Raw genomic sequence first — 21063 nt, forward strand, 5'->3', positions numbered from 1 at the left:
AAATCTAATCTTGTGTGCCGCAGTTCATTCATTTCTAGATAAGTTTTTCAGCTTTTGTCATGATTGAGCTGTATTTGCTATTTTAATTTTTTTCGAATAAAAAAAGAAATGGGAGTAGATTAGCCCATGTGTCTCTTTGCATGGCTTCTTTATTCTGTTTTCTTTGAGCATTTGTCACTTCTCCCCTTTCTTTTTCATCCATTTTGCTGAATTTTATTTAATTTTGGATTAAAGTCGCCATCTTGCTTTCTCCCATTTGCTCTGTTTGTGAGCTTTTCTCTCTGTGGAAACAGCTGAGTTTTCTAAACCGAAATTTCTTGCTTTTGTACAATTTATAATGTCTATATCTTTTCTGTGCATGGATTCCTTTCTTGATTTCTGTAAAGCTCTGTTTGTGTGTGTTTAAATAGTGTGTGAGTGTTGAATTATGAACAAATTGGTCTACTTTTTCAGGCACTTTTTCTGCAATCATAAGTGTTGGTGGTAATTCTGGTTGAGGGCATAAAATGGGAGGGAAAGTGCAAATGTGAATCAAAGTTCATGTGATTTTGCAGTTGGGAGTTGGTTGGAAGCACATTTCTCATTTTTCTTGAATGTTAAAAAATGGAGGGGTTGAATCAGAAGTCTCTGGAGAGAGTGGTTTCACAGAGAGCTTTCCAAATGGGGAGTTCATTTCCATGCCAACTTTGTGTGGTGGGATTTCTGTGTGGGGTTTGCATCACCTCTGTGTTTCTTGCTGCCCTTACCTCATTTGCTGCTTCCTCTTTTGGTGGTGTTTCCATCTCTCTCTTCTCTCCTGGGATTTCTGCTCCCAATTCTTCTACATCATCATCAATCGGTAATTGTGATTATGTTAATTTTTCAAGATTCTTGTTTCTTGTTTCCTTTTTTGCACATATTTGCTGTTGCATGATACTGGGCTTTAGTTTTTGCAGTTCATCTATAAGGTCACACTGGTTTTGGCCATGAGAGAAGAGAGAGAGATTGTAGGTTGATTGGCTTTTTAAGATTCTTATCTTGCTTTATGATTTTGGCAAGAGTGTATGTTGGTATTTTCATCTTTTTCTTGGCACATGTGTTCTTACATATAAGGTCACTGGTTTGGAGCCATGAAAGAGACAGACAGAGAGAGAGAGAGAGTGAGAATATTACTATAAGTTTTTGGTTTTGGAGTAAACATTGTAATGGGATGATCAACAACCTTACTTTTCCTTTCTTGATAGCCTTTCTTCAGAAGCAACTTTCCTCCCTTTTCCCTTCATTCCATGGTAATACAGCCATGAGAGAGAGCGAGAGAGAGAGAGAGAGAGAGAGAGAGAGTGAGATGAGAGATTATTATACTGGTAAGTTTTTGGTTATGGAGTAAACAAGATGATGAGATGATAAATTACCTCAATTTTCTTTTCTTGATAGCCTTTCTCCAGAAGCAACTTTCCTCCTTTTCCCTTCATTCCTTGGCAATACAGCCATGAGAGAGAGAGAGAGAGAGAGCATGATATACTATACCTTTTTGGCTTTGGAATAAACATGGTAATGAGATAATCAATAATCTCACTTTTCCTTTCTTGATAGCCTTTCTCCAGAAGCAATTTACCCTTTTTTCCCTTCATTCCTTGGCATGAGAGAGAGAGAGAGAATTATTAGTTTTTGGTTTTGGAGTAAACATGGTAATCAAATGATCAATAACCACTTTTCCTTTCTTGATAGCCTTTCTCCACAAGCAACTTACCCTATTCCCCTTCATTCCTAGGCCAAAAGCAAAGACCTTACTTTTGATCATAAGGCTTCTCAGATACACAACCAAAATATGTAGGCCAAGCAGCTAATTTCTTGCTCGAATATCGCCTCACTCATACTTCATTTTCGGACATAAGGACTGTTACTAAAGAAAAGGACTTGAAATCTTGTAACTCAATGTGCATTAGTATTATTTTGTGTAAGTTAATGATAAAATGTAGAACAGAGCCAAAGAATCTACAAACCAATAGCTGCATGGTTCGAACGAATCTTGCTTATGTCGATACATTTTCCAGCAAAAGTGAATGTAATCAAGAAAGTTAAGAAACTCTCACCTTAGGCATTAGTCATCCCTGCTTTTAGGGATTCTGCAATGAGAAAGCTTGCTGTTATTCGTTTTTCTTGATAAGATCAAAGTGTCGATTTTTAAGGTCGTGCAAAATGTGTAAATCTCTCTTACATTGTCTGATGATCTAGGTGGAGACTGCAGGGCCTTTCTTAATGAGAATGAAAGAATCGACTACGAAAGGACAGAGGAGAATGTTTCGTTACTATATAAAGCATGGAGCGACCTACTTGGTGAATCGACTGACCAGATAAGATTGAACAGATTACATGTTCCGAGAGCCCCTCATTTGGAGGATTGCAAGTTGAGTGGCGAAATGAATCATCGTCTTGATACACGCCTTCCGAATGGGAGCTTCCCTCCATGGACAGTTTGGAAAGGGCTGTTGGACTACCTTCCACTGTCGCCCGTTGATGAGCAGCTTAAGCAATACCGGGATCATGTAATATCTCAAGGAGCTTATCCACCCTGGGTATGAACTAGGTTGCCTTTTAGCTTCGACGTTGAATGCATTTTAACACTCTATCATGTTATGGTATTTGCATAAATTTGTACACTTAGTTACGTGTCAGAATGATACTGCTGTAGAATGTTTCGTGTTAATCCTCATGACAGATGGATTTTGTCAGATCATGGGATCAGACGAGGAAAACTACCCTCTCACAAGGAAAGTGCAGAGGGACTTGTGGCTTCATCAACATCCCGTGGACTGCAACGATCCTAGTGTGAAGTTTCTGGTAGCGGATGATGTGTAATTTTCGAGCTTTTATATTAATGGATTATTAACACACAAGTTTAATAAAATAGCTCTAATATTACAATCTATCTGCAAGAGTACAGAGTCGACTGTAGTACTTCGAGTGTCGAACCACAGGGAGGCGTAGGTTATTTAACAAGAATTGACAAGACTAAAAAAAAACTAAATTTACAAACTAAGGAAGACTTTTCAAAAAGGAAAAAGATGTCACTCCAAGTTGCTCACGAGGCTTGTATTGTTCTACACCTATATTAAAAGCACATATTTGGGATTAACTAATCAACCTAATCGCGTGCACTGAACATGTCTACGACGTATAGTTCATAGTCAGCTGAACACTTGTTCCATGAACCAACTTTCAACGACATTTAATTCCTGCAGATGCGCGGGAACGAACGTCGTCTACTATAATCACTTACCTAATCCACTATCAATTTATCCCCTGAACAGTTCTAAATCGATAGCAAACCAACAAACGATCAATCCTAAGCTATGTTAAAGAGACGATAGCAAAGGAATTAACATCACTACATCATTAGCCAAAAACATAGTGAATAAAATTAAGCACATTGTAGGACACAAACATATGATATTGATGGTGTAAAAACATCCGTACAAGCCTAGATTACAACTTGGAGCAACAATGAGAGCTTAGCCTAAACACATGGTGAATTTGCAATTAAAACCGTAGGATTCAAGCTCTTGATGAGTGGAGTTGGGATTTGGAGTTGGATCGTCGGAGAGTAGACCGGACCTTCCTCCTCTCTTCCTCTCCTTTCTGTCACCCGCTGTCTCTCTCCTCTGCCCAAAAAAAACGTCACCCCTCCAATACCCAATATTTGGGCATTAAAATACTCCCATTAAAATTACTTTGTCAACTGCCACGTCTTTTTAATGCCCCCAGCCCTTTTCTTTTCCTTCTACAGCCTTTTTCCCCAGCCGTCCACCACCTTTCTCAATTTCTTTTTTTGTGCCTCAATAAATGCCCCCTCACGTCACATCTATCTCTTCCCAAAACTGCAATATTGCAGTTAAAAAAAAAACTACCCGGCCGGGTTGTATTTTGGGCTGAAAAATAACCCGGCCGGGTGACATAAAATCGACCCCTCCTGGACTTTCCATGCCTCACGAAAATCACCCGGCCGGGTTGTATTTTTGGGCATGAAATTAACCCGGCCGGGTGGCCACTTTTGAGAGCTTTCTGCACAGCTTTTCACCCTCCAAGCTTCCTTCTTTGTTTCACCATTTACTCCTCTTCCTACACCATAAAACACACTTTTGCAAGCATCAAACTATATAAATCATGTAAAGTTATGGGAATAACAATGTAAATTTGATTCACATCAAATACCCCCAAACTTATTTACTTGCTCGTCCTCGGGCAAGATCATATAAAACACAACACTTTGAAGCTCAACTCACAAAAGTTTTTTCCAAGAGTTTTCAAAAGAATGAATCACGTAGAGACATGAATGACAAAGTCTAAACCCCCAACAATTTCAATCAAGATCTCCCACTCTCATGAACCATCACTTATCAACTTAGAACTTCAAGTCAAGGTGCTTTTCAAAATAAGTCCGAGCATGTGATCATACAACTCAAACCGTCATCATTGACTCGTCAAGCATTACTTACCACATAGACTCGCGGATTTCAAATCAAACTTCATTAACTCTACCAAGTTATTTACAAGCATCCACAAGCATCAACAATAAGGTCCAAGGTCTTAATTCAAGGTTGTAATGGGGCTAGGGATGAGGTAGGATAAATATGGATAGTGAGCTCAAAGGCTACACATTTGAGTGCCAAATTCTTCCCTCCTACAACTTCCTTCCAAATATCAAACAACAAAATATTACAACCATATTCTCACTCCCCCAAACTTGAGATCAAATCTAGACAAGATTACATATTACACAAATAGAAGCTCTTACTTTATTTCACAACTTTTTTTCTTCTTTTTTCATTTTTTTCTAAACAAGACCCCGACTCTTGCAAATTTGGAGGTCGTCTTTTTCTTTCTTTTTTTTTTTTTTTCTAAGAACTTCATTCTTTTCACTTATACATTACATCAAGTCTAAAAATGTCTACACTTTTCCAATACACCACCCAACACTCAACATTCAACCACCAAGCTCAATCTAGTATTTAGCACCCAAATAGTAGCAAGGTCTTTCGATGAGACTAAAATGAGGCTTATTTAATTGGCTAAGTGATAGGCTAAGTGTTTACACAATAAATAGGAAATTAAGCTCAAAGTGGCTTCTAGGGGATCATTTGATGGACTAGGCATGTGATTATTTGGCCATAGAGTTCATCCTAGTGCCTTATCCTCCCAAATCGTTGACACAAACGAACGCAAGCACTTCACTCGATAAAGCAAATCAACCCAAAATAATTTCCACAAGACATGCGATTTTCATACTCTCCTCAACTCAAGAAATCGGATGTAATCATGACATGCTCTTTCAAATAAATTCATGCACCCATTCCATTCATCCTAAGCTTCAAAGTTCAAATAAAATCAAGCAAGATTTCCCAACCAGAAAGCCGAAGATAAAGCATGCACCCGTCAATTACATGATTCAAAACACTTTAGCATATAATACACCCAATAACATGCATCACAAATCATTCACAACCCCCCCAAACTTAAATGCATCATTGTCCTCAATGCATGCAAAGAAGAACAAAAATAAAGTAAAGGGAAAGAGAGCTCCCCCAAACTTGGCATGATGTCTATAGTGCATTCGGGTGGGAGGGTGGGTGTATTTTCCTTTTGTAGGTGTGATTCCTCGTAAGCTCCAATATGAGTCTCATCTCCATGTTGCTCCTACAAAAAGAAAAAAAAACAACAAAAAGAAAACAAAATACTCAATTCAAAAAAATACATCGAAGGAAAGAATTGAGCGAACAAAACCCTCGATTTATTAAGAGAAAATAAAAAACTAAAAACTCATTGGGTTGCCTCCCAACTAGCGCCTTTGTTTAAAGTCGTTGGCTCGACTTAGCCTTCTAGCTACAACTCTGTAACAAGAAAATAAAATGTTAGAAAGCTATACAAAAATAAAAATAAAAAGAATCCTAAATTAAATAACCAGTTGCCTCCCCGGCAACGGCGCCAAAACTTGATGTGTAATTTTCGAGCTTTTATATTAATGGATTATTAACACACAAGTTTAATAAAATAGCTCTAATATTACAATCTATCTGCAAGAGTACAGAGTCGACTGTAGTACTTCGAGTGTCGAACCACAGGGAGGCGTAGGTTATTTAACAAGAATTGACAAGACTAAAAAAAAACTAAATTTACAAACTAAGGAAGACTTTTCAAAAAGGAAAAAGATGTCACTCCAAGTTGCTCACGAGGCTTGTATTGTTCTACACCTATATTAAAAGCACATATTTGGGATTAACTAATCAACCTAATCGCGTGCACTGAACATGTCTACGACGTATAGTTCATAGTCAGCTGAACACTTGTTCCATGAACCAACTTTCAACGACATTTAATTCCTGCAGATGCGCGGGAACGAACGTCGTCTACTATAATCACTTACCTAATCCACTATCAATTTATCCCCTGAACAGTTCTAAATCGATAGCAAACCAACAAACGATCAATCCTAAGCTATGTTAAAGAGACGATAGCAAAGGAATTAACATCACTACATCATTAGCCAAAAACATAGTGAATAAAATTAAGCACATTGTAGGACACAAACATATGATATTGATGGTGTAAAAACATCCGTACAAGCCTAGATTACAACTTGGAGCAACAATGAGAGCTTAGCCTAAACACATGGTGAATTTGCAATTAAAACCGTAGGATTCAAGCTCTTGATGAGTGGAGTTGGGATTTGGAGTTGGATCGTCGGAGAGTAGACCGGACCTTCCTCCTCTCTTCCTCTCCTTTCTGTCACCCGCTGTCTCTCTCCTCTGCCCAAAAAAAACGTCACCCCTCCAATACCCAATATTTGGGCATTAAAATACTCCCATTAAAATTACTTTGTCAACTGCCACGTCTTTTTAATGCCCCCAGCCCTTTTCTTTTCCTTCTACAGCCTTTTTCCCCAGCCGTCCACCACCTTTCTCAATTTCTTTTTTTGTGCCTCAATAAATGCCCCCTCACGTCACATCTATCTCTTCCCAAAACTGCAATATTGCAGTTAAAAAAAAAACTACCCGGCCGGGTTGTATTTTTGGGCTGAAAAATAACCCGGCCGGGTGACATAAAATCGACCCCTCCTGGACTTTCCATGCCTCGCGAAAATCACCCGGCCGGGTTGTATTTTTGGGCATGAAATTAACCCGGCCGGGTGGCCACTTTTGAGAGCTTTCTGCACAGCTTTTCACCCTCCAAGCTTCCTTCTTTGTTTCACCATTTACTCCTCTTCCTACACCATAAAACACACTTTTGCAAGCATCAAACTATATAAATCATGTAAAGTTATGGGAATAACAATGTAAATTTGATTCACATCAGCGGATTGGGAGAGATTGCCGGGATTTGGCATTGGAGCGCAACTTGCAGGAATGTGCGGTCTACTTGCTATTGCAATCAACGAAAAGAGGGTGTTAGTTACAGACTACTACAATAGAGCTGATCATGATGGCTGTAAAGGTACATATTTCATATCGTTGTAGAGGTAGTAATTTCGACTCGTGATACTAAATTATCACATTATTGATCGATAGTTAACAAGTTAAAGTCATGTTTCCTAGTCGTCATCGGCCTTGCAAGATTCTTAAACGCTCTAATTTTCTTCTTGTTTGCGAGTTTTCATGAGTAAACTATCATCCATGTCTGTGTTGAAATTCTCATTTTACATGAGTCTGTCGGGATCTTCTAGTTGCTCCGAATCTAGTTGTAAACACTTGAATTGGTGCTTAAGGTTATGAGGTTCCTTTATAGTGTTTGACTTGCTTTTACGTAGGTTCGTCACGCTCTAGATGGTCGTGTTATTTCATCCCCGAGACGTCCCTGGAATGCAGGAAACGAGCCTTTGAACTTAAGGACAACAAAGCAGCATGGGGAAAGGGTATTATAACAGTGAAAGAAAACTATACCTCCAAAGAAATATGGGCAGGACATGTACCTAGGTATTGAATGAACCATTCGACTGTCTCGAAATTTGCAACTCTAACTAAAATATTACGCTTCAGGGCCTGGGGAAATCCGTGGAGTATTATGCAGCCAACGACAGAAATAAACGGGAGCTTGTTACTTCATCATCGTAAAATGGATCGTAGATGGTGGCGAGCTCAGGTAAATTATCGCGGCTTCAACTCAAGAGCATGCATTTCTTAGTTCAATGCTTAACGGAATCGGTTTGTTAGGCAGTTCGCTACCTCATGAGGTTTCTGTCCGAGTATACGTGCAACTTGATGAACATTGCTCGACACACTGCATTCGGATGGGAAGCTGCCAAAATGGTTCTTGCATCTTCCTCTCAAACTCTTTTCGAGGTTAGTCATTTGCAGCTCAAATTTCACTGATGAGATATGGAAAGAGAATACATTTTACGCGTTTATTTCCATTCCTGCAGGCCGAACAAGAGAGCAAGCTCGATATAGAAAGATTCGTATGGTCGAATCACAAACCATGGCTTCCCCGTCCCTTGTTAAGCATGCACGTGAGGATGGGCGATAAGGCGTGTGAAATGAAGGTGGTAGGATTCGACGATTACATGAAGCTAGCAGTGAAGGTTCGAAGGCGCTTCCCACATCTGAATCGCGTGTGGCTTTCCACTGAAATGCAGGTTATTTATCTCTCCATTCGTTAGGCGCGTCTTTCACTACGTCCGTTGTGTATATTGCAAGTGTTGAAGCGTTTGCGTTTCTAGGACGTCGTTGACAGATCAAAATCATACGAGGGCTGGAGGTTTCACTACACGAACGTGACGCGACAGGCAGGGAACATCAGGATGGCGACCTATGAGGCGAGCCTTGGCAGGGAGACGAGCACCAATTATCCTCTCGTGAACTTCTTGATGGCCACGGAGGCCGACTTCTTCATCGGAGCATTGGGCTCGACGTGGTGCTTCCTCATAGACGGCATGAGGAACACCGGTGGGAAAGTGATGTCGGGTTACTTGAGCGTCAACAAGGACAGATTTTGGTAGGAGCCGCTCTGGGTCGCTTCCAATGAGACTCAGACGAGCTCAGGCCGGTCGGGACCCAAGCAACGGGCACCGGAGCTCGGATGTCATATATGTTGATAGGTCCCAAGAAACGTTGTGAGTTGTGAATAGTGAATGAGATAAAGAGTGCTTTTAAATTGCAAATCATTCAAAATTGAAATTTATTCTTTTGTGGATCGAGTGTTCTTGTGCATAAAAATAATTTCACTTGCATCATTTTTTTATTAGAATGTGTTTATTCATAATGTGGAGAAACATTCTGTTACTGTATTTTTCATTGAAAATTGGTAGTTATGATTTCTTCCATTTTATACATCAGATTAGAGACACTGCAACGCAAGAGTTTTGTGAGTTTTGCAACTAAATATGTAACAACCATATAAGAAATTATGCAAAAAAGAAAATTAGAATTGAATCATAATTAGACTGGAAAAATCAGGAAATTTGGATTTATTTGCAATTATATTAGTATGTTGAAGAAATCTGATCACCTAGTAATATACTCCACTAATAATATTATATTTATTTTTTCTTTCTATTTAACTTTAACTTTACCAATTATGTAGTACTAAATATATGCCTAACCAAAAGTGCATACACGAAAGATGTTATTGTTTATGTGTTTTTACCAAAAATGATACCGATTTCTATATGAATAAGCATCATCATTTAATGCATCTGATGCCAACATTCACACATGATTTTCTAGCGGTCAAATCGGGTGTAATTCAACTAAAAAACGTCTTGGTATGATTGTGTGAAAATTCATAGAAATCTAAATTTCATTGTTTTTCCAACTAATTTAGGTAGCAAGACAAATGAAAATCTGACCATACCATGATTTTTTAAAGACTCTGATTGAATTAAACTAGTATTAAAAAACACAAGACTTTGATAAAATTCCATATGCTACAATCTAAAACATTGAATTATACATTTAACTGGAAAAGTTTCCTACCAAAAATTCAAGCTTAATCTTATTGAGAAACATTGCAGTGATCGAAGGCAGAAATGCAAAATTAGTAACAAATAGGTTGTATGATGCAAGTTTCTGGAACAAATGTCATGAAAACAATCAGAACAAAGTATGACATAACCCCCAAATTCCGAAAACATCAAGGCTTACAAAAAATTCTAGTTCATCCTTCTAATGAGTTCATTGATGTAGTCTTCACGGTTCCCGGCATCTCCGCCTTCCACATAGTGGTTCCTCTTTCTCTCGAGTCCACCCAAGGGTGCCGATAGTTGGAACGGCCAGAGGAAGTTGTTAGCCTCCTTGAAGTGAGGACCAACAGTCAGGATCTCATGGATGAGATCCTCGATGCAGATAATGCCGTGTTTGCCAAGAGTCTGGAATGTAAGCCAATCATCAGTGAAAATGCTCAAAGAAGAATGCTACGAAGAAGCCTGCCTCTGACAGAAATGAAGATGAAGTAACCTGTTCAATAATCGAGTTGTCGGTCAAAGCAATGCGCTGCTTGTTGACCTTGCCAAATCCCCTCTTGTAAATCAATTCTCTAACACTCTTCAAGTTTGGGTACCTGAAATAAGGGGCATTCTAATTTATATGCATTCCAAGTAAAATAGTTCTTCGAGCTGTCCCAATATTCAGAAGCATACCCGAAAGTAACATATGGCTCCACCCTGTGCAGCATATTCACTGTTGCTTTGTTCACTTTTAGGAACACTCCGTTAAAAATCTGAAACCAAAAGTTGATTCCCACATTACACAAGAGGAAGACGTGTAAACCAGCTCATTTTAGAAGCATCACGCGCATTTGCAATATTATCATGCTGTGGAGACAATATATTCACAGAGATCTGATTTCAAAGGCTAACCTGACGAAGACGCAGTAGCTGCAGGATCTTCTTTGTGGTAGGATGCATTGCATTAATACTGAGTTCAAGGCATAAAGAAATGTTAGTTACACAATACCAATCACAAAAAACAAATCACATCATTCCAAATAACGCAATTACATACCCACGGATGCGAATGATGAAAAGCAGCTTAGCCTCGGGGTTCACATAGAACCCTCCTTTCAACCTCGCCTCGCGCTTCAACTGAATGAGCTCCCTTTCCTACAGCATTATAAACAACACAAGTTGCGCAAATTCAGCAACGAGACACGGAAGCAAATACAGATAGAAAAGCCAAAGATTAAAGATCCAAAAAACACCTGCGCGGCATATTCCTTCGCATAGTCCTTGGCTCTGTTATAAATCAGCTTCCGGTTTGCAGCCTTCTTTTCCTTGAGAGCTGCAACCTCCTGCTTCTTGACCAAGGCCCATTCCTCTTCTCTCTTCTGTTTCTTCAAAACAGACTCAGGAACAATTTGTCCTACCTTCTCAGCCATCCTACACAAAATCAAAATCGAGTTGATTACTTTTCCAGAATTACTATTTCCACTAACAGTTTGCTGATTTGTAGAAGAAGAAAAAACACTCGTTCGATATAATTGGTGGATTGTAACTCAACAAAGCTCCAGATCCAAACACGAAATTCATATTTGGAATCAACAATTGGCGTCAACGATTACAGTACAAATTTCAAAACATGAACAGATCTTAAAGGAAAAGACAGAACGAAATGCAGCTTAATTATATAATACGGTTGAGGTGACTTTACGAATTATAACCTTCATGAAGATATGCAAATGTCTGGAAAGAGAATCAAATGCATAAATTTTGAAACATAAACTAATTACCAAATCAGATCAGAAATCACACGGATGCAAAATTAAACTACGAATATACTGAGAATTGAATAATGAGATTGAGCAAGCTTACGGTGCCTTCGATGAGATTATCCGGTCGTGGCGGTGGCGGTGGCGGTGGCCGCTGTTGTGTGAAGCGTTGTCGAAGCAGCTGAGTGAAGAACTGATTTGAAGCGGAGTTATAGAAAAAAAAAAGTAGGGTTTAGGGTTTGAAGAGATTCGGGTCCGGAATCGGGTTATTGTTTGAGATTCGGACCCGACCCGTGGATGTATTTCATTAAATTCAGTTTATTAATAAATATGGAGTAATAAATTACTACAAAATTCCTTCTAAAACACAAAAAAACAAATAATTATATGCTCCTATAAAGAAACTTGGATAACAGCAGCATATCTTTCATCCATTCTATTTACTAATGTCCCTTGTTTTCAACATTAAACCATGGTAGTATTAATATTTCGCTATTATATACTTTTATAATATTACAAATATTTGCAGCATGACCAACTAATATATTTTACTATAGAAGTATTATACTAGTACAAGACAAGCCTATGTAAAGATAATTGGGTGGTAATCGAATGAAAGAATTAGATAAGATTGAGTCTTATGAATGTTGTTCGATTGAATGGATGCATTTCAGTAGTACTTAATTTTGAGACGTCACGTGTGATAATATTGTTGGAAAAGTGACCCAAAGAATTAATAAAACCGTCTTTTATACGAATTTAACGCTTTGGTATAGATATGTATCCGACAATAAAAATCCAAAAATGAACTATGGACGTTCAAAGTCCATATAAAATGGTGTTTCATCTCGTTTTTTCAACACGAGACCATATGCATAGGCGTAATTCGACAAGCTTGGTATCGAAACGATGCTGACACCAACATTAAATTTTAAAATCTATAGAATCTGTAATATCACGAAGCTCTAGTATAAATAAATTGATTAGGATTTGTTAAATTTGGGTAAATAGGTTTAATTTGTAATTTTAATTTCCAAAGGAACCTCATGAAATGTACATAGACATAATTCAACATCTTAGTCGACGAGCATTGGTATCGAAACTATGATAAAAACATCATCAAATTCTGACATATGGTGGGAAATGGAGAATTGTATCTTTACATCCAACTGCTGTTTACACAAAGAGAACTAATTATTCAAGAAAAGGGGAAAACAACAACTAGAGAGTTTAGGAAATGAAGAAAGAGAAACAAGCAAAAAAAAGAAATTTGATACTGCCTCCAAATGAAATAATTAATAAAAGTAGTATATTTCTTACAACCAGACAAAAGAACCAAGTGCTAAAAAGGCTGTGAACTAACTAACATAATCTATTTGGTTGTTAGTATCAAATCAACAAATGTGCAACCTTTCCCACGGTGCACCATGGCAACGTTTCTAACTCATGGTGAGCTCAAAATTTCTAAAACGAGTCTTCAAAAACATACTAGCAGAGCTTTGCGAGTGAGAATCCCTTTCTACAGCTTGTAATGCTCCGTAGACAGCTATGCTATATATGAGGAATTCAGAGTATACTCCTGAAAATATGCAAAGCCGACGCAAGCATTAGAGCGTAGGAACAACAGAAATGATGTGAAGACTGCAAACCTATTGGAGTGCAGTTCATTAGCAACATAGAATGCATCAAAACTAATCTAAACCGAGACAATATATCCCTTATGACTAGGGGTGGTGAAACGGGTACCCGGGTGCGGGTACTTCAGCCACATACCTTGTCCCGATACCCGCCCCGCACATTACCGGGTAGTCCCGATACCCGAGTCGGGTATCCCGCACCCGACCCGAAACTGCCATTTTTTGTATGTACTATGAATCCAAGATATACATATATATATATAGGGTTGTGTTAAAGATAGAACCATTCTTAAGTGTAGAACCTAGAACTCTACATATTTAATTCATTGGATGAGGAAAAAATGACGGTCAAGATCAAAAATCATACATATTAGACTATGTTTTCACGACATTCCGGACTCAACATGTGAAAAAACTCTCATGTTGATGGAAGAATGAATGAAACGAAGAAGAGTCCATGCATGCTTTATTTTTTCACTTCTCTGCATTCACCCATTAATAATAGTTTTGGTTGTAATGGGAAGTTGCTGTGCAAATCAACACCATTGGATTAAAAGATCTAACGACCTCCGTTTGGCATTTGTTCTACGTTTAAGAATGGTTCTACGTTTAAGAATGGTTCTATCTTGATCACAATGTATATGTGTGTTTACTGTGAATCCAAGCGCCCAACTGCTATAGACCAACAAACTACAAACGCATATATATGTATGTGTGTGCTGCTGTGGACCAACAGAAGCATAGTATTTATATATATATATACATGTAATATGTACAGTAAGCATTAACAAACTGAAATCTGGAGGAATGGAAGAAAAATAAACACTAGATAATTCCTAAAATCTAAAATGAATCCTAATTTACAAAATTATTGGGGTATTGGCGGGTGTATCGGGTATACCCGATACCCACAATCCTAAGATTTATACTACCCGCACCCGCCCCGATACCCGCTTTTATCGGGTATCGGGTCGGGAAGGGAATTACCCGCTACCTGCTACCCATTTCGTTTCGACATGCCTACTTATGAGTACCAATCCTATCGTATTGTCCAACAATTAGTACTCCCTTCATCCACCGAAAATTTTGTCACAATTTCCTATTCAGTCCGTTCACAGAAAAATTCCCACTTCCATTTTAGTAGTAGGGTCCACACAATTTACCAGACATTTAAAGTGAGACCCTTACTACACCCGCACACTATCAATCATTTGATTTAAACCAGCAACATCCACAACGTCAGTGAGTCAGATTTAAGAAATAGGAATCATGAATTCATGATGACGTTGGTTCAAGAACGGAGGTAAGAGAAGCCTAAAAATGGTTCATCTCAAATTATTTGTCCTAATATTTACATCGAGATAAACTCGTATAGATTTTGTAATCACGTTACTTTAAAGGCAATTAAGGTACACATGAAACAAGACTTCTGCAGTTCGACAATGCAGGTTACAAATACTCTAGTCGCCAGAATAACAAAACATATTTGAATGGACTTAACTGATAAAAAAATATATCTATAGTAAAATTAACAAGAATCTTACCAAACAGAATTCAAAAAGGAGCCTCGAACGGTTCATCCCAAACATCGCCACTTCCATTAGAGGCATCTTCTGCATCTTCCTCCATCGAGAGCCTAATGTATTCTCGGTGAGCAAAGCGATCCCACTCCGTCAAATTAGGGTTCTCACGCTCCTGCCCAGATTTTATAGTTGAGAAGCTTTCTTGGAGCATATTTTAATGCAGAATGATATAAGTAGCTATTGAAAAGGTTGCATTATACCTGGCGAATTAGAAATGGATCACGAGTCTCGAAAGCCATGAACTTATTAAGGTTAAACAGGATATTGAAAACACTGCCAGAAAGTCTGCTGCCTTTTATATCCCGCAACGTAAAATAGCTCTCTTCCTGCATATCATAATTTCAATGTAATCAGATTTCACAACGGTACAAATATATTGCAATTTGCGCAATTAAGGCAGATACTTGTAGGACTATGGATACATTACAAATGAACTTCATAACCACAATATCCTAGCTTGTTCAGTTCACTTTATCATCTTTAGAATTTTTTTAAAATCCAGTTCTCTAGACATTACATCCTACAATGGTCTATAAATTACATCATAACTGTTTTTAATTCTGGCAAATAAAGCTAAAAGACATAAATATTTAATGTTCTGAAGATGATACTGGAACTTTTAGTCTTCAGTATCCATCATAAATGAATTACGTTAAGGTGGAACTTTAAGCATAGGACTTTAGAGCAGAAAATTTTATTTCAAAATATAGAAGAGTTATTAAAGCAAATGGAAGGACTTTTAGACACAAAGCACAACTCAGATTAGTAAGAAAAAAAGTTATAAACAATCTACTAAAGGGTCACCTCTGGATGAACCATGTCAACAATTTGACATAGTATATCTTCAAAAAGCACAGGCTCTTGGGCCATGCATTCCATTCTATGCAACTGCTCCTCATAAAAGAATTGCATTTCATTCCTCGTTATAATGCCATTACCATCCAAATCTATGCACTTGAACCTGAAAAGGACTACATTATTTGACTTGCATATAAAAGAATAAGAAATAATCCATCAAATAGTCTGAGCAAAAAGAGAACTAACATAAATCCAAGTGCATTATATAGTCTGAGCTTGATTACAGAAATCACTAATCATAACTAATAAATATTAAAAACCTTTCACATGAAAAGTTAAAATCCAGGTTTGCTCTAAAGCCTCAAGTCATTGATATTGAGACCTTAAGGATTAACTCCTTGCATGAAAAAACAATCATCACTTATTCCACAATCCACCAATTAGATACTATGAAAGAAGAAAAATCTTAAGTGAGTGGCTTCCTGAACGGGTTCAGTAGCACTCATACTTGCAACCTATAACCCACATGTATAAAGAACTCGAAGGATTCAGGCTCAACTTTCCTGACTACACCTCAGACATTCAAGATTTGATGATCATGCTGCCATGCTTTTTATTGACAGCTTAGATCTTATACATACCAATACTCAAGACTAGGTTCTGATGATTTATCCTCCTCTGACAATATGAAGTAGACAAAATCTTCATATCCCATCTTTCCTTCAACCTTACTGGTGAACTTTCTCGGAACCTTGCAAATTAAAGTAACAATGCTTAGAAAGTGGTTCAAGACATCATAAGAAATAGATCAAACTTCCAATGCAGACAACCCAACCTATCCCTTAATAGTAAGAAGAATGAGGAAACAACAAACCTGAGAAAATATTCTATCAACAATCCTGTAGGTAAGTGCATGGTTACCATATCTGATGAGGTTTTCTTTGTCAATCAAAAAATCATGATCTGAGTCCAGCTCCCAGAACTTGCAGTATATCACATAGAAATGCTCATAGGAGAAGTACCTGAAGAAATGAGATAATAAAATGTGGTAGCTAACATACTAGCAAAATGCAAAACAGTGAATGCTAAAGCAATCACAGTGCTCCTAGTCCAAGATTGCAGCTTGATAATTTGCAGTGAGAAATGATATATAGCGACATTGGAAATATATCTACAACCTAATGGGAACCTTGCAGATACATAACTTACTATTTATTAACTTTTCTAAGAACAAGAAGAAGATCATCATTAACAAACAGATAAACAATAAAAATAAAACAAAAATCAGATTCTCTTTAATTACCTCAAGACTTTGTTAATATCTTCTTCTTCATCTGCATGCTGCATTGTGGCAATCAAGTTTGAGCGTCTCAGCTCCTTCAGTGTAAGACGACTATTACCAGCTCTATTCACATAGTAAAATATTCTGTATATTACAGTTTCAGCTGTAGATAGATAATAGGACGGTTAATTTCAGTCCAGTAATTAGCAGATCATACAAAGTCAGCAATTTAAGCTTAGGCTTTTAATTGAAGCAGAATAGCCAAGCATAAGCTTTTAATTATCATTACAACATAATTATCTGTCCACATAGGTCTACCAAGACTTAGTGTTATCGCTATCTAGACTTTCATGCTCATACTAGTAAAATAGATCAAACAAACGAGCAAAAGGCAGAAGAGGAATTATATTCAATGATCTAGCACAAATATAAACTTCTTTTAGAAAGATAACAACTATACCATTGAACTTTTAACCAAAGAAAAGTTTAACCAATATAATTAGTAACAATAAATAAGTGCTAATATGAGATACGACATACCATATCTTTCTTGAAATTCAGGTGTACTCTGTAGGAATTCCAACCCAGGATGAGCGGTCAAAAGTTCTCGAAGAACAGGTTTAAAGTCATCCTATTTCAAGGTCATACCATTGCAAACATAGGAAGAAGCTATTAATAACTAGATAACTCAATTTAATGTATTATAGTACTAAGAAATTTGTTCAACCTGGACCAAGTGTCTGTGCTCTGGCTGCTTCAAGATTGTGTATAACTGTGTTGCTAGATCCTTGGACAACATGTTTTTATTAATCCAATAATCGACAAACGCATCCCTGTTTGGAAAAATAAGCTGAATTTAGAGTAACATACATCAACTACAAACAAGAAAATCAGACCCATGAATCATCTAAGAAATTCGATGATGAACAAGTGTAACAAGTGGTATGGCAAAAACTACTACTTCCTCCGTCCCAACTAAGTTGAGTCATATTCCTTTTTGGGACGTCCCAACAAAGTTGAGTCATTTCCTCTTTTGACAAAAAAAAAACATCTAATCACTCTTACTTTATGTCATCACCAACTTTACTCTCTCTTATCTCTCCTATTTTTCCCCCTCTCTCCTATTTTATATTAATATCATTTAACTTAATTCAATACAATTTCTTAATCTCCGTGTCCAAAAGAAGTGACCCAACTTAGTTGGGATGGGGGGAGTATTAAAAATATTTGAAGAACTAAATAGTCATATCTGGATGGAGCAGAAAGATAGACAGGGGGGAAATATTCCATTACAATTACCTGGTCACAATTCCAGTTCCCTCAGTGTCGATCTTTCTAAACAGTACAGCAGAAAAGAAAGACGGGAGCTTGCAAATTTCCTTCGTTACTGGTTTAAATTCTGAGAATCCATTGAATGTACAACTCATTAGCAGGTAATGAACCATTGAACATTCTAAGACTACATCACACGCATATCTAGCAACTAACCATGCATCTGCAGTCCATCCACGTGACCATAAAAAAATTGGTTAATTCTAAACAAGCATCGCTCTTTCAATTCATTAGGTGGTGGGCGCCCATTTTGGAAATAGAACTGCAAAATCACAAATTTTATCAAGTGAACTATACCCGCTCACTGCAAAGATAGAGGAGGGAGGGAGCAACAGGATTCTAAGACAAAAACTTGGAAAACGATGAACACAACAATTAATTCAACCTGAGGTATACGTTCTTTCATGGGTTCATTCACTAATTTCAAGGGAGAGGGTAAATTGGAATGGCCTGCCCTGTGTTTTATGATTCGAGGAGAACCTGAGGAACTCCTTGGTGAAGGTGGTGGCGTACTACCTGCAGGAAACATTGAAGGCAGCGTATTGCTAGCTGCAGTATTTGTGCTACCTGTTCCAGCAGCATTCAAGGGGCCACCTCCCTTGGCATTATTGAGCAACGATTTTACCTGAAGAGGATATATGTTAATAATCCTATTACTTCTCAACTATAACGAGACTTAGAGTCACTAAAGTTATCAGCTAAATTGCTTCCAGCTTCACTAGCACATTACGATGGTCAGAAAAGACATACATTCATCCCAAATTTATTGCTTCCAAATCGATCTACATGAAGAATTTCCGCGTCGTTCAATTCCAGTTGTACTTAATTAATAGTGTAACACTGACAACTCTCAATCACTAGGGGTGGCGAAAATTGTGCAATAATAAAACTTCATACAGTACAAACAGACAATGCTAAAACTTTCCCTCACATACAAAAACTTTATGAAGTGGGCATTCATGGCAGCTGAAAAATATGGAATTTCACTTACACTTAATTCTCTAGTGTCCTAAAAATGAATACATCTTACAGTTACTGATAAGTTATTAATGACTCATTGACTCCACTATTAGTCTATTATTACTAGTTATCAGATGATTGAATGTGCCAATAAAGAAGAGCAGGTGTCATCACGTTAAGTTTCAATTGATACTCAAACCAAAACAGAAAAGCCATAACATTACAAAAGCAATGGCCAAGAGATTAACCAATAAGTGTCACCTGCATCTGATCGAATAGAATAGTCGTAGTAATGCTAGTAGTCAAGAGTTAAGTTCAGTTCTTTAACCATGAGCAGTGCAGCACAAATAAATACCGCTAGCCAATTTCATTTCCAAATGGGCTCTTACCACATTAAACAACCAGCTTTTCATTGACCAGCCTTAGTGATAGAGAATGTCTCTACATATATCCGCTTGTAACATGTTCTAGTAAAGTGACTCAGTAGTTTCATTCAAATATTTACTTAAATTTTTATAAGCATAACAGTATAAATGGTTCATCAACAACAATCAGCAAAAACTAAAGCCCACGACTTTATCTCTTCCTTCCTACAATCCCACCATAACCAACGACTCAGAAATAAAAATTTGCATATGGAATCTACAATTTCCCTCTCACTAAACCTAACCCGCCGAACTACGCATAAACTGATGAGATCATCCTTCATCCTCCCGGAAAAAAAACTAAACGAAAAAAAAAAGTAAATTACCAAGGAATTGGTTTCGGGAAGCGAAAGCCACTGATCAAACAGCTTCTCGGCAACATAAGGGTTGGCTTTAATAGCCAGCGGCGACACCTCCTGAAGCTGCAGCAGTTCAGCATCGAGGCTCGTGACATCGCCATTGAAATCCAAATCCATCTCTATTTCCTCAAAATAAAATCCTCAGAAATCACAATACAGCTCGCAACCCTCAGATCCTTCCGCGCTTCTTCAACCATCAAACAGGAGGCAGAACAGTTCGAAAACCAGCAAGGAAAAAGAGCCAGAATTTCCCTCGCTCGCGGATCTAATCAACCAATTCAAAATTAGCAACAAAACAAACGCAAAATTGATTCAAAATCGGTAGCTGTGCAGCGCCAGAAAGCAAACCCTAGAAAGGGATTGATTCAGAGATCGAAGAGAGGAATTTACAGAGAGAGATTGCAAACCCTTAACAAGAGGAAAAGTGTGTGCCAATATTGTGTGTGCCAGTGCGTGTGGGAGAGAGTGAATAGTGTGGATATAATAAATTCATTATGTTCTGAGATATTCTTATAAAAATAGATTTATTTTTATCAAATTTGGGATAAAGATGATTTAGAAAATGATTCGTCATATTTTGAACTGATTTTTTATGAATAAATATTTGACTTTCAATATTGAGTTCAATCTTTTTATATTAATTTTAGAAGTATGCTCACTTTTTTTTGGGGAAGAAAAGCAGGCAGAGCCCGATTACACACTAACGAACATAAGAAACACATAATCTATCATGCATCAACCAAATACTAAGACTCAAGGGAGGGGACTCTAAAACATGGACACATTTATGAAAGTTATATGCGTAATGTGACAGAAAATCAGCAGCGAAATTTCCTTCCCGTGATGGAGCACCTCTGAGTCAAACTCATGTAATAGACTCCGTACTTTATAGATCTGCAATTGATGGTCACTTCAAAGTTCCCCACAATCATGGACACACCAGTGAAACTATCACTCTCCACCTCCAACTTTCGAATACCCATATGCTTTGCTAATTGTAGCCATGAAATAAGC

The 21063-nt window shown here is 37.7% G+C and overlaps 3 protein-coding genes and 1 long non-coding RNA gene across 5 annotated transcripts; 1 reads left to right on the forward strand and 3 right to left on the reverse strand.

Moving 5' to 3' along the window:
* Window positions 1-299: 299 nt before the first annotated feature.
* LOC121762208 lies at window positions 300-9237 on the forward strand. The gene is made up of 9 exons (XM_042158018.1): window positions 300-838; window positions 2215-2453; window positions 2713-2822; window positions 7328-7467; window positions 7781-7946; window positions 8010-8112; window positions 8184-8312; window positions 8393-8605; window positions 8690-9237. The coding sequence occupies exons 1-9, from the start codon at window positions 604-606 to the stop codon at window positions 8966-8968; spliced, it is 1614 nt and encodes a 537-aa protein (XP_042013952.1). The 5' UTR covers window positions 300-603; the 3' UTR covers window positions 8969-9237.
* On the reverse strand, window positions 1141-2206 carry LOC121762209. The gene is made up of 2 exons (XR_006042177.1): window positions 1392-2206; window positions 1141-1256 (listed from the first exon to the last, which is right to left on the reverse strand). It is a non-coding gene; the product is annotated as an uncharacterized LOC121762209 (long non-coding RNA).
* Window positions 9238-9982: 745 nt separating the features above from the next.
* On the reverse strand, window positions 9983-11882 carry LOC121763097 (60S ribosomal protein L7-2-like). Of its 2 annotated transcripts, none has more exons than XM_042159160.1 (7): window positions 11777-11882; window positions 11167-11344; window positions 10971-11068; window positions 10826-10883; window positions 10607-10686; window positions 10425-10527; window positions 9983-10336 (listed from the first exon to the last, which is right to left on the reverse strand). In XM_042159160.1, the coding sequence occupies exons 2-7, from the start codon at window positions 11341-11343 to the stop codon at window positions 10121-10123; spliced, it is 732 nt and encodes a 243-aa protein (XP_042015094.1). In that variant the 5' UTR covers window position 11344; window positions 11777-11882; the 3' UTR covers window positions 9983-10120. The 2 variants fall into 2 exon arrangements, with proteins under 2 accessions (XP_042015094.1, XP_042015095.1); XM_042159161.1 differs by having other exon boundaries at window positions 11782-11872.
* A 1043-nt stretch (window positions 11883-12925) lies between these two features.
* On the reverse strand, window positions 12926-20458 carry LOC121762144 (serine/threonine protein phosphatase 2A regulatory subunit B''beta-like). Its single transcript, XM_042157943.1, has 14 exons — window positions 20440-20458; window positions 20017-20314; window positions 18691-18930; window positions 18462-18567; window positions 18273-18372; window positions 17701-17806; window positions 17514-17604; window positions 16995-17136; window positions 16566-16713; window positions 16333-16442; window positions 15698-15854; window positions 15094-15219; window positions 14855-15005; window positions 12926-13252 (listed from the first exon to the last, which is right to left on the reverse strand). The coding sequence occupies exons 2-13, from the start codon at window positions 20164-20166 to the stop codon at window positions 14865-14867; spliced, it is 1617 nt and encodes a 538-aa protein (XP_042013877.1). The 5' UTR covers window positions 20167-20314; window positions 20440-20458; the 3' UTR covers window positions 12926-13252; window positions 14855-14864.
* Window positions 20459-21063: the final 605 nt, after the last annotated feature.

Source organism: Salvia splendens, chromosome 13 (assembly GCF_004379255.2).
Source record: "Salvia splendens isolate huo1 chromosome 13, SspV2, whole genome shotgun sequence".
Lineage (NCBI taxonomy): Eukaryota > Viridiplantae > Streptophyta > Magnoliopsida > Lamiales > Lamiaceae > Salvia > Salvia splendens.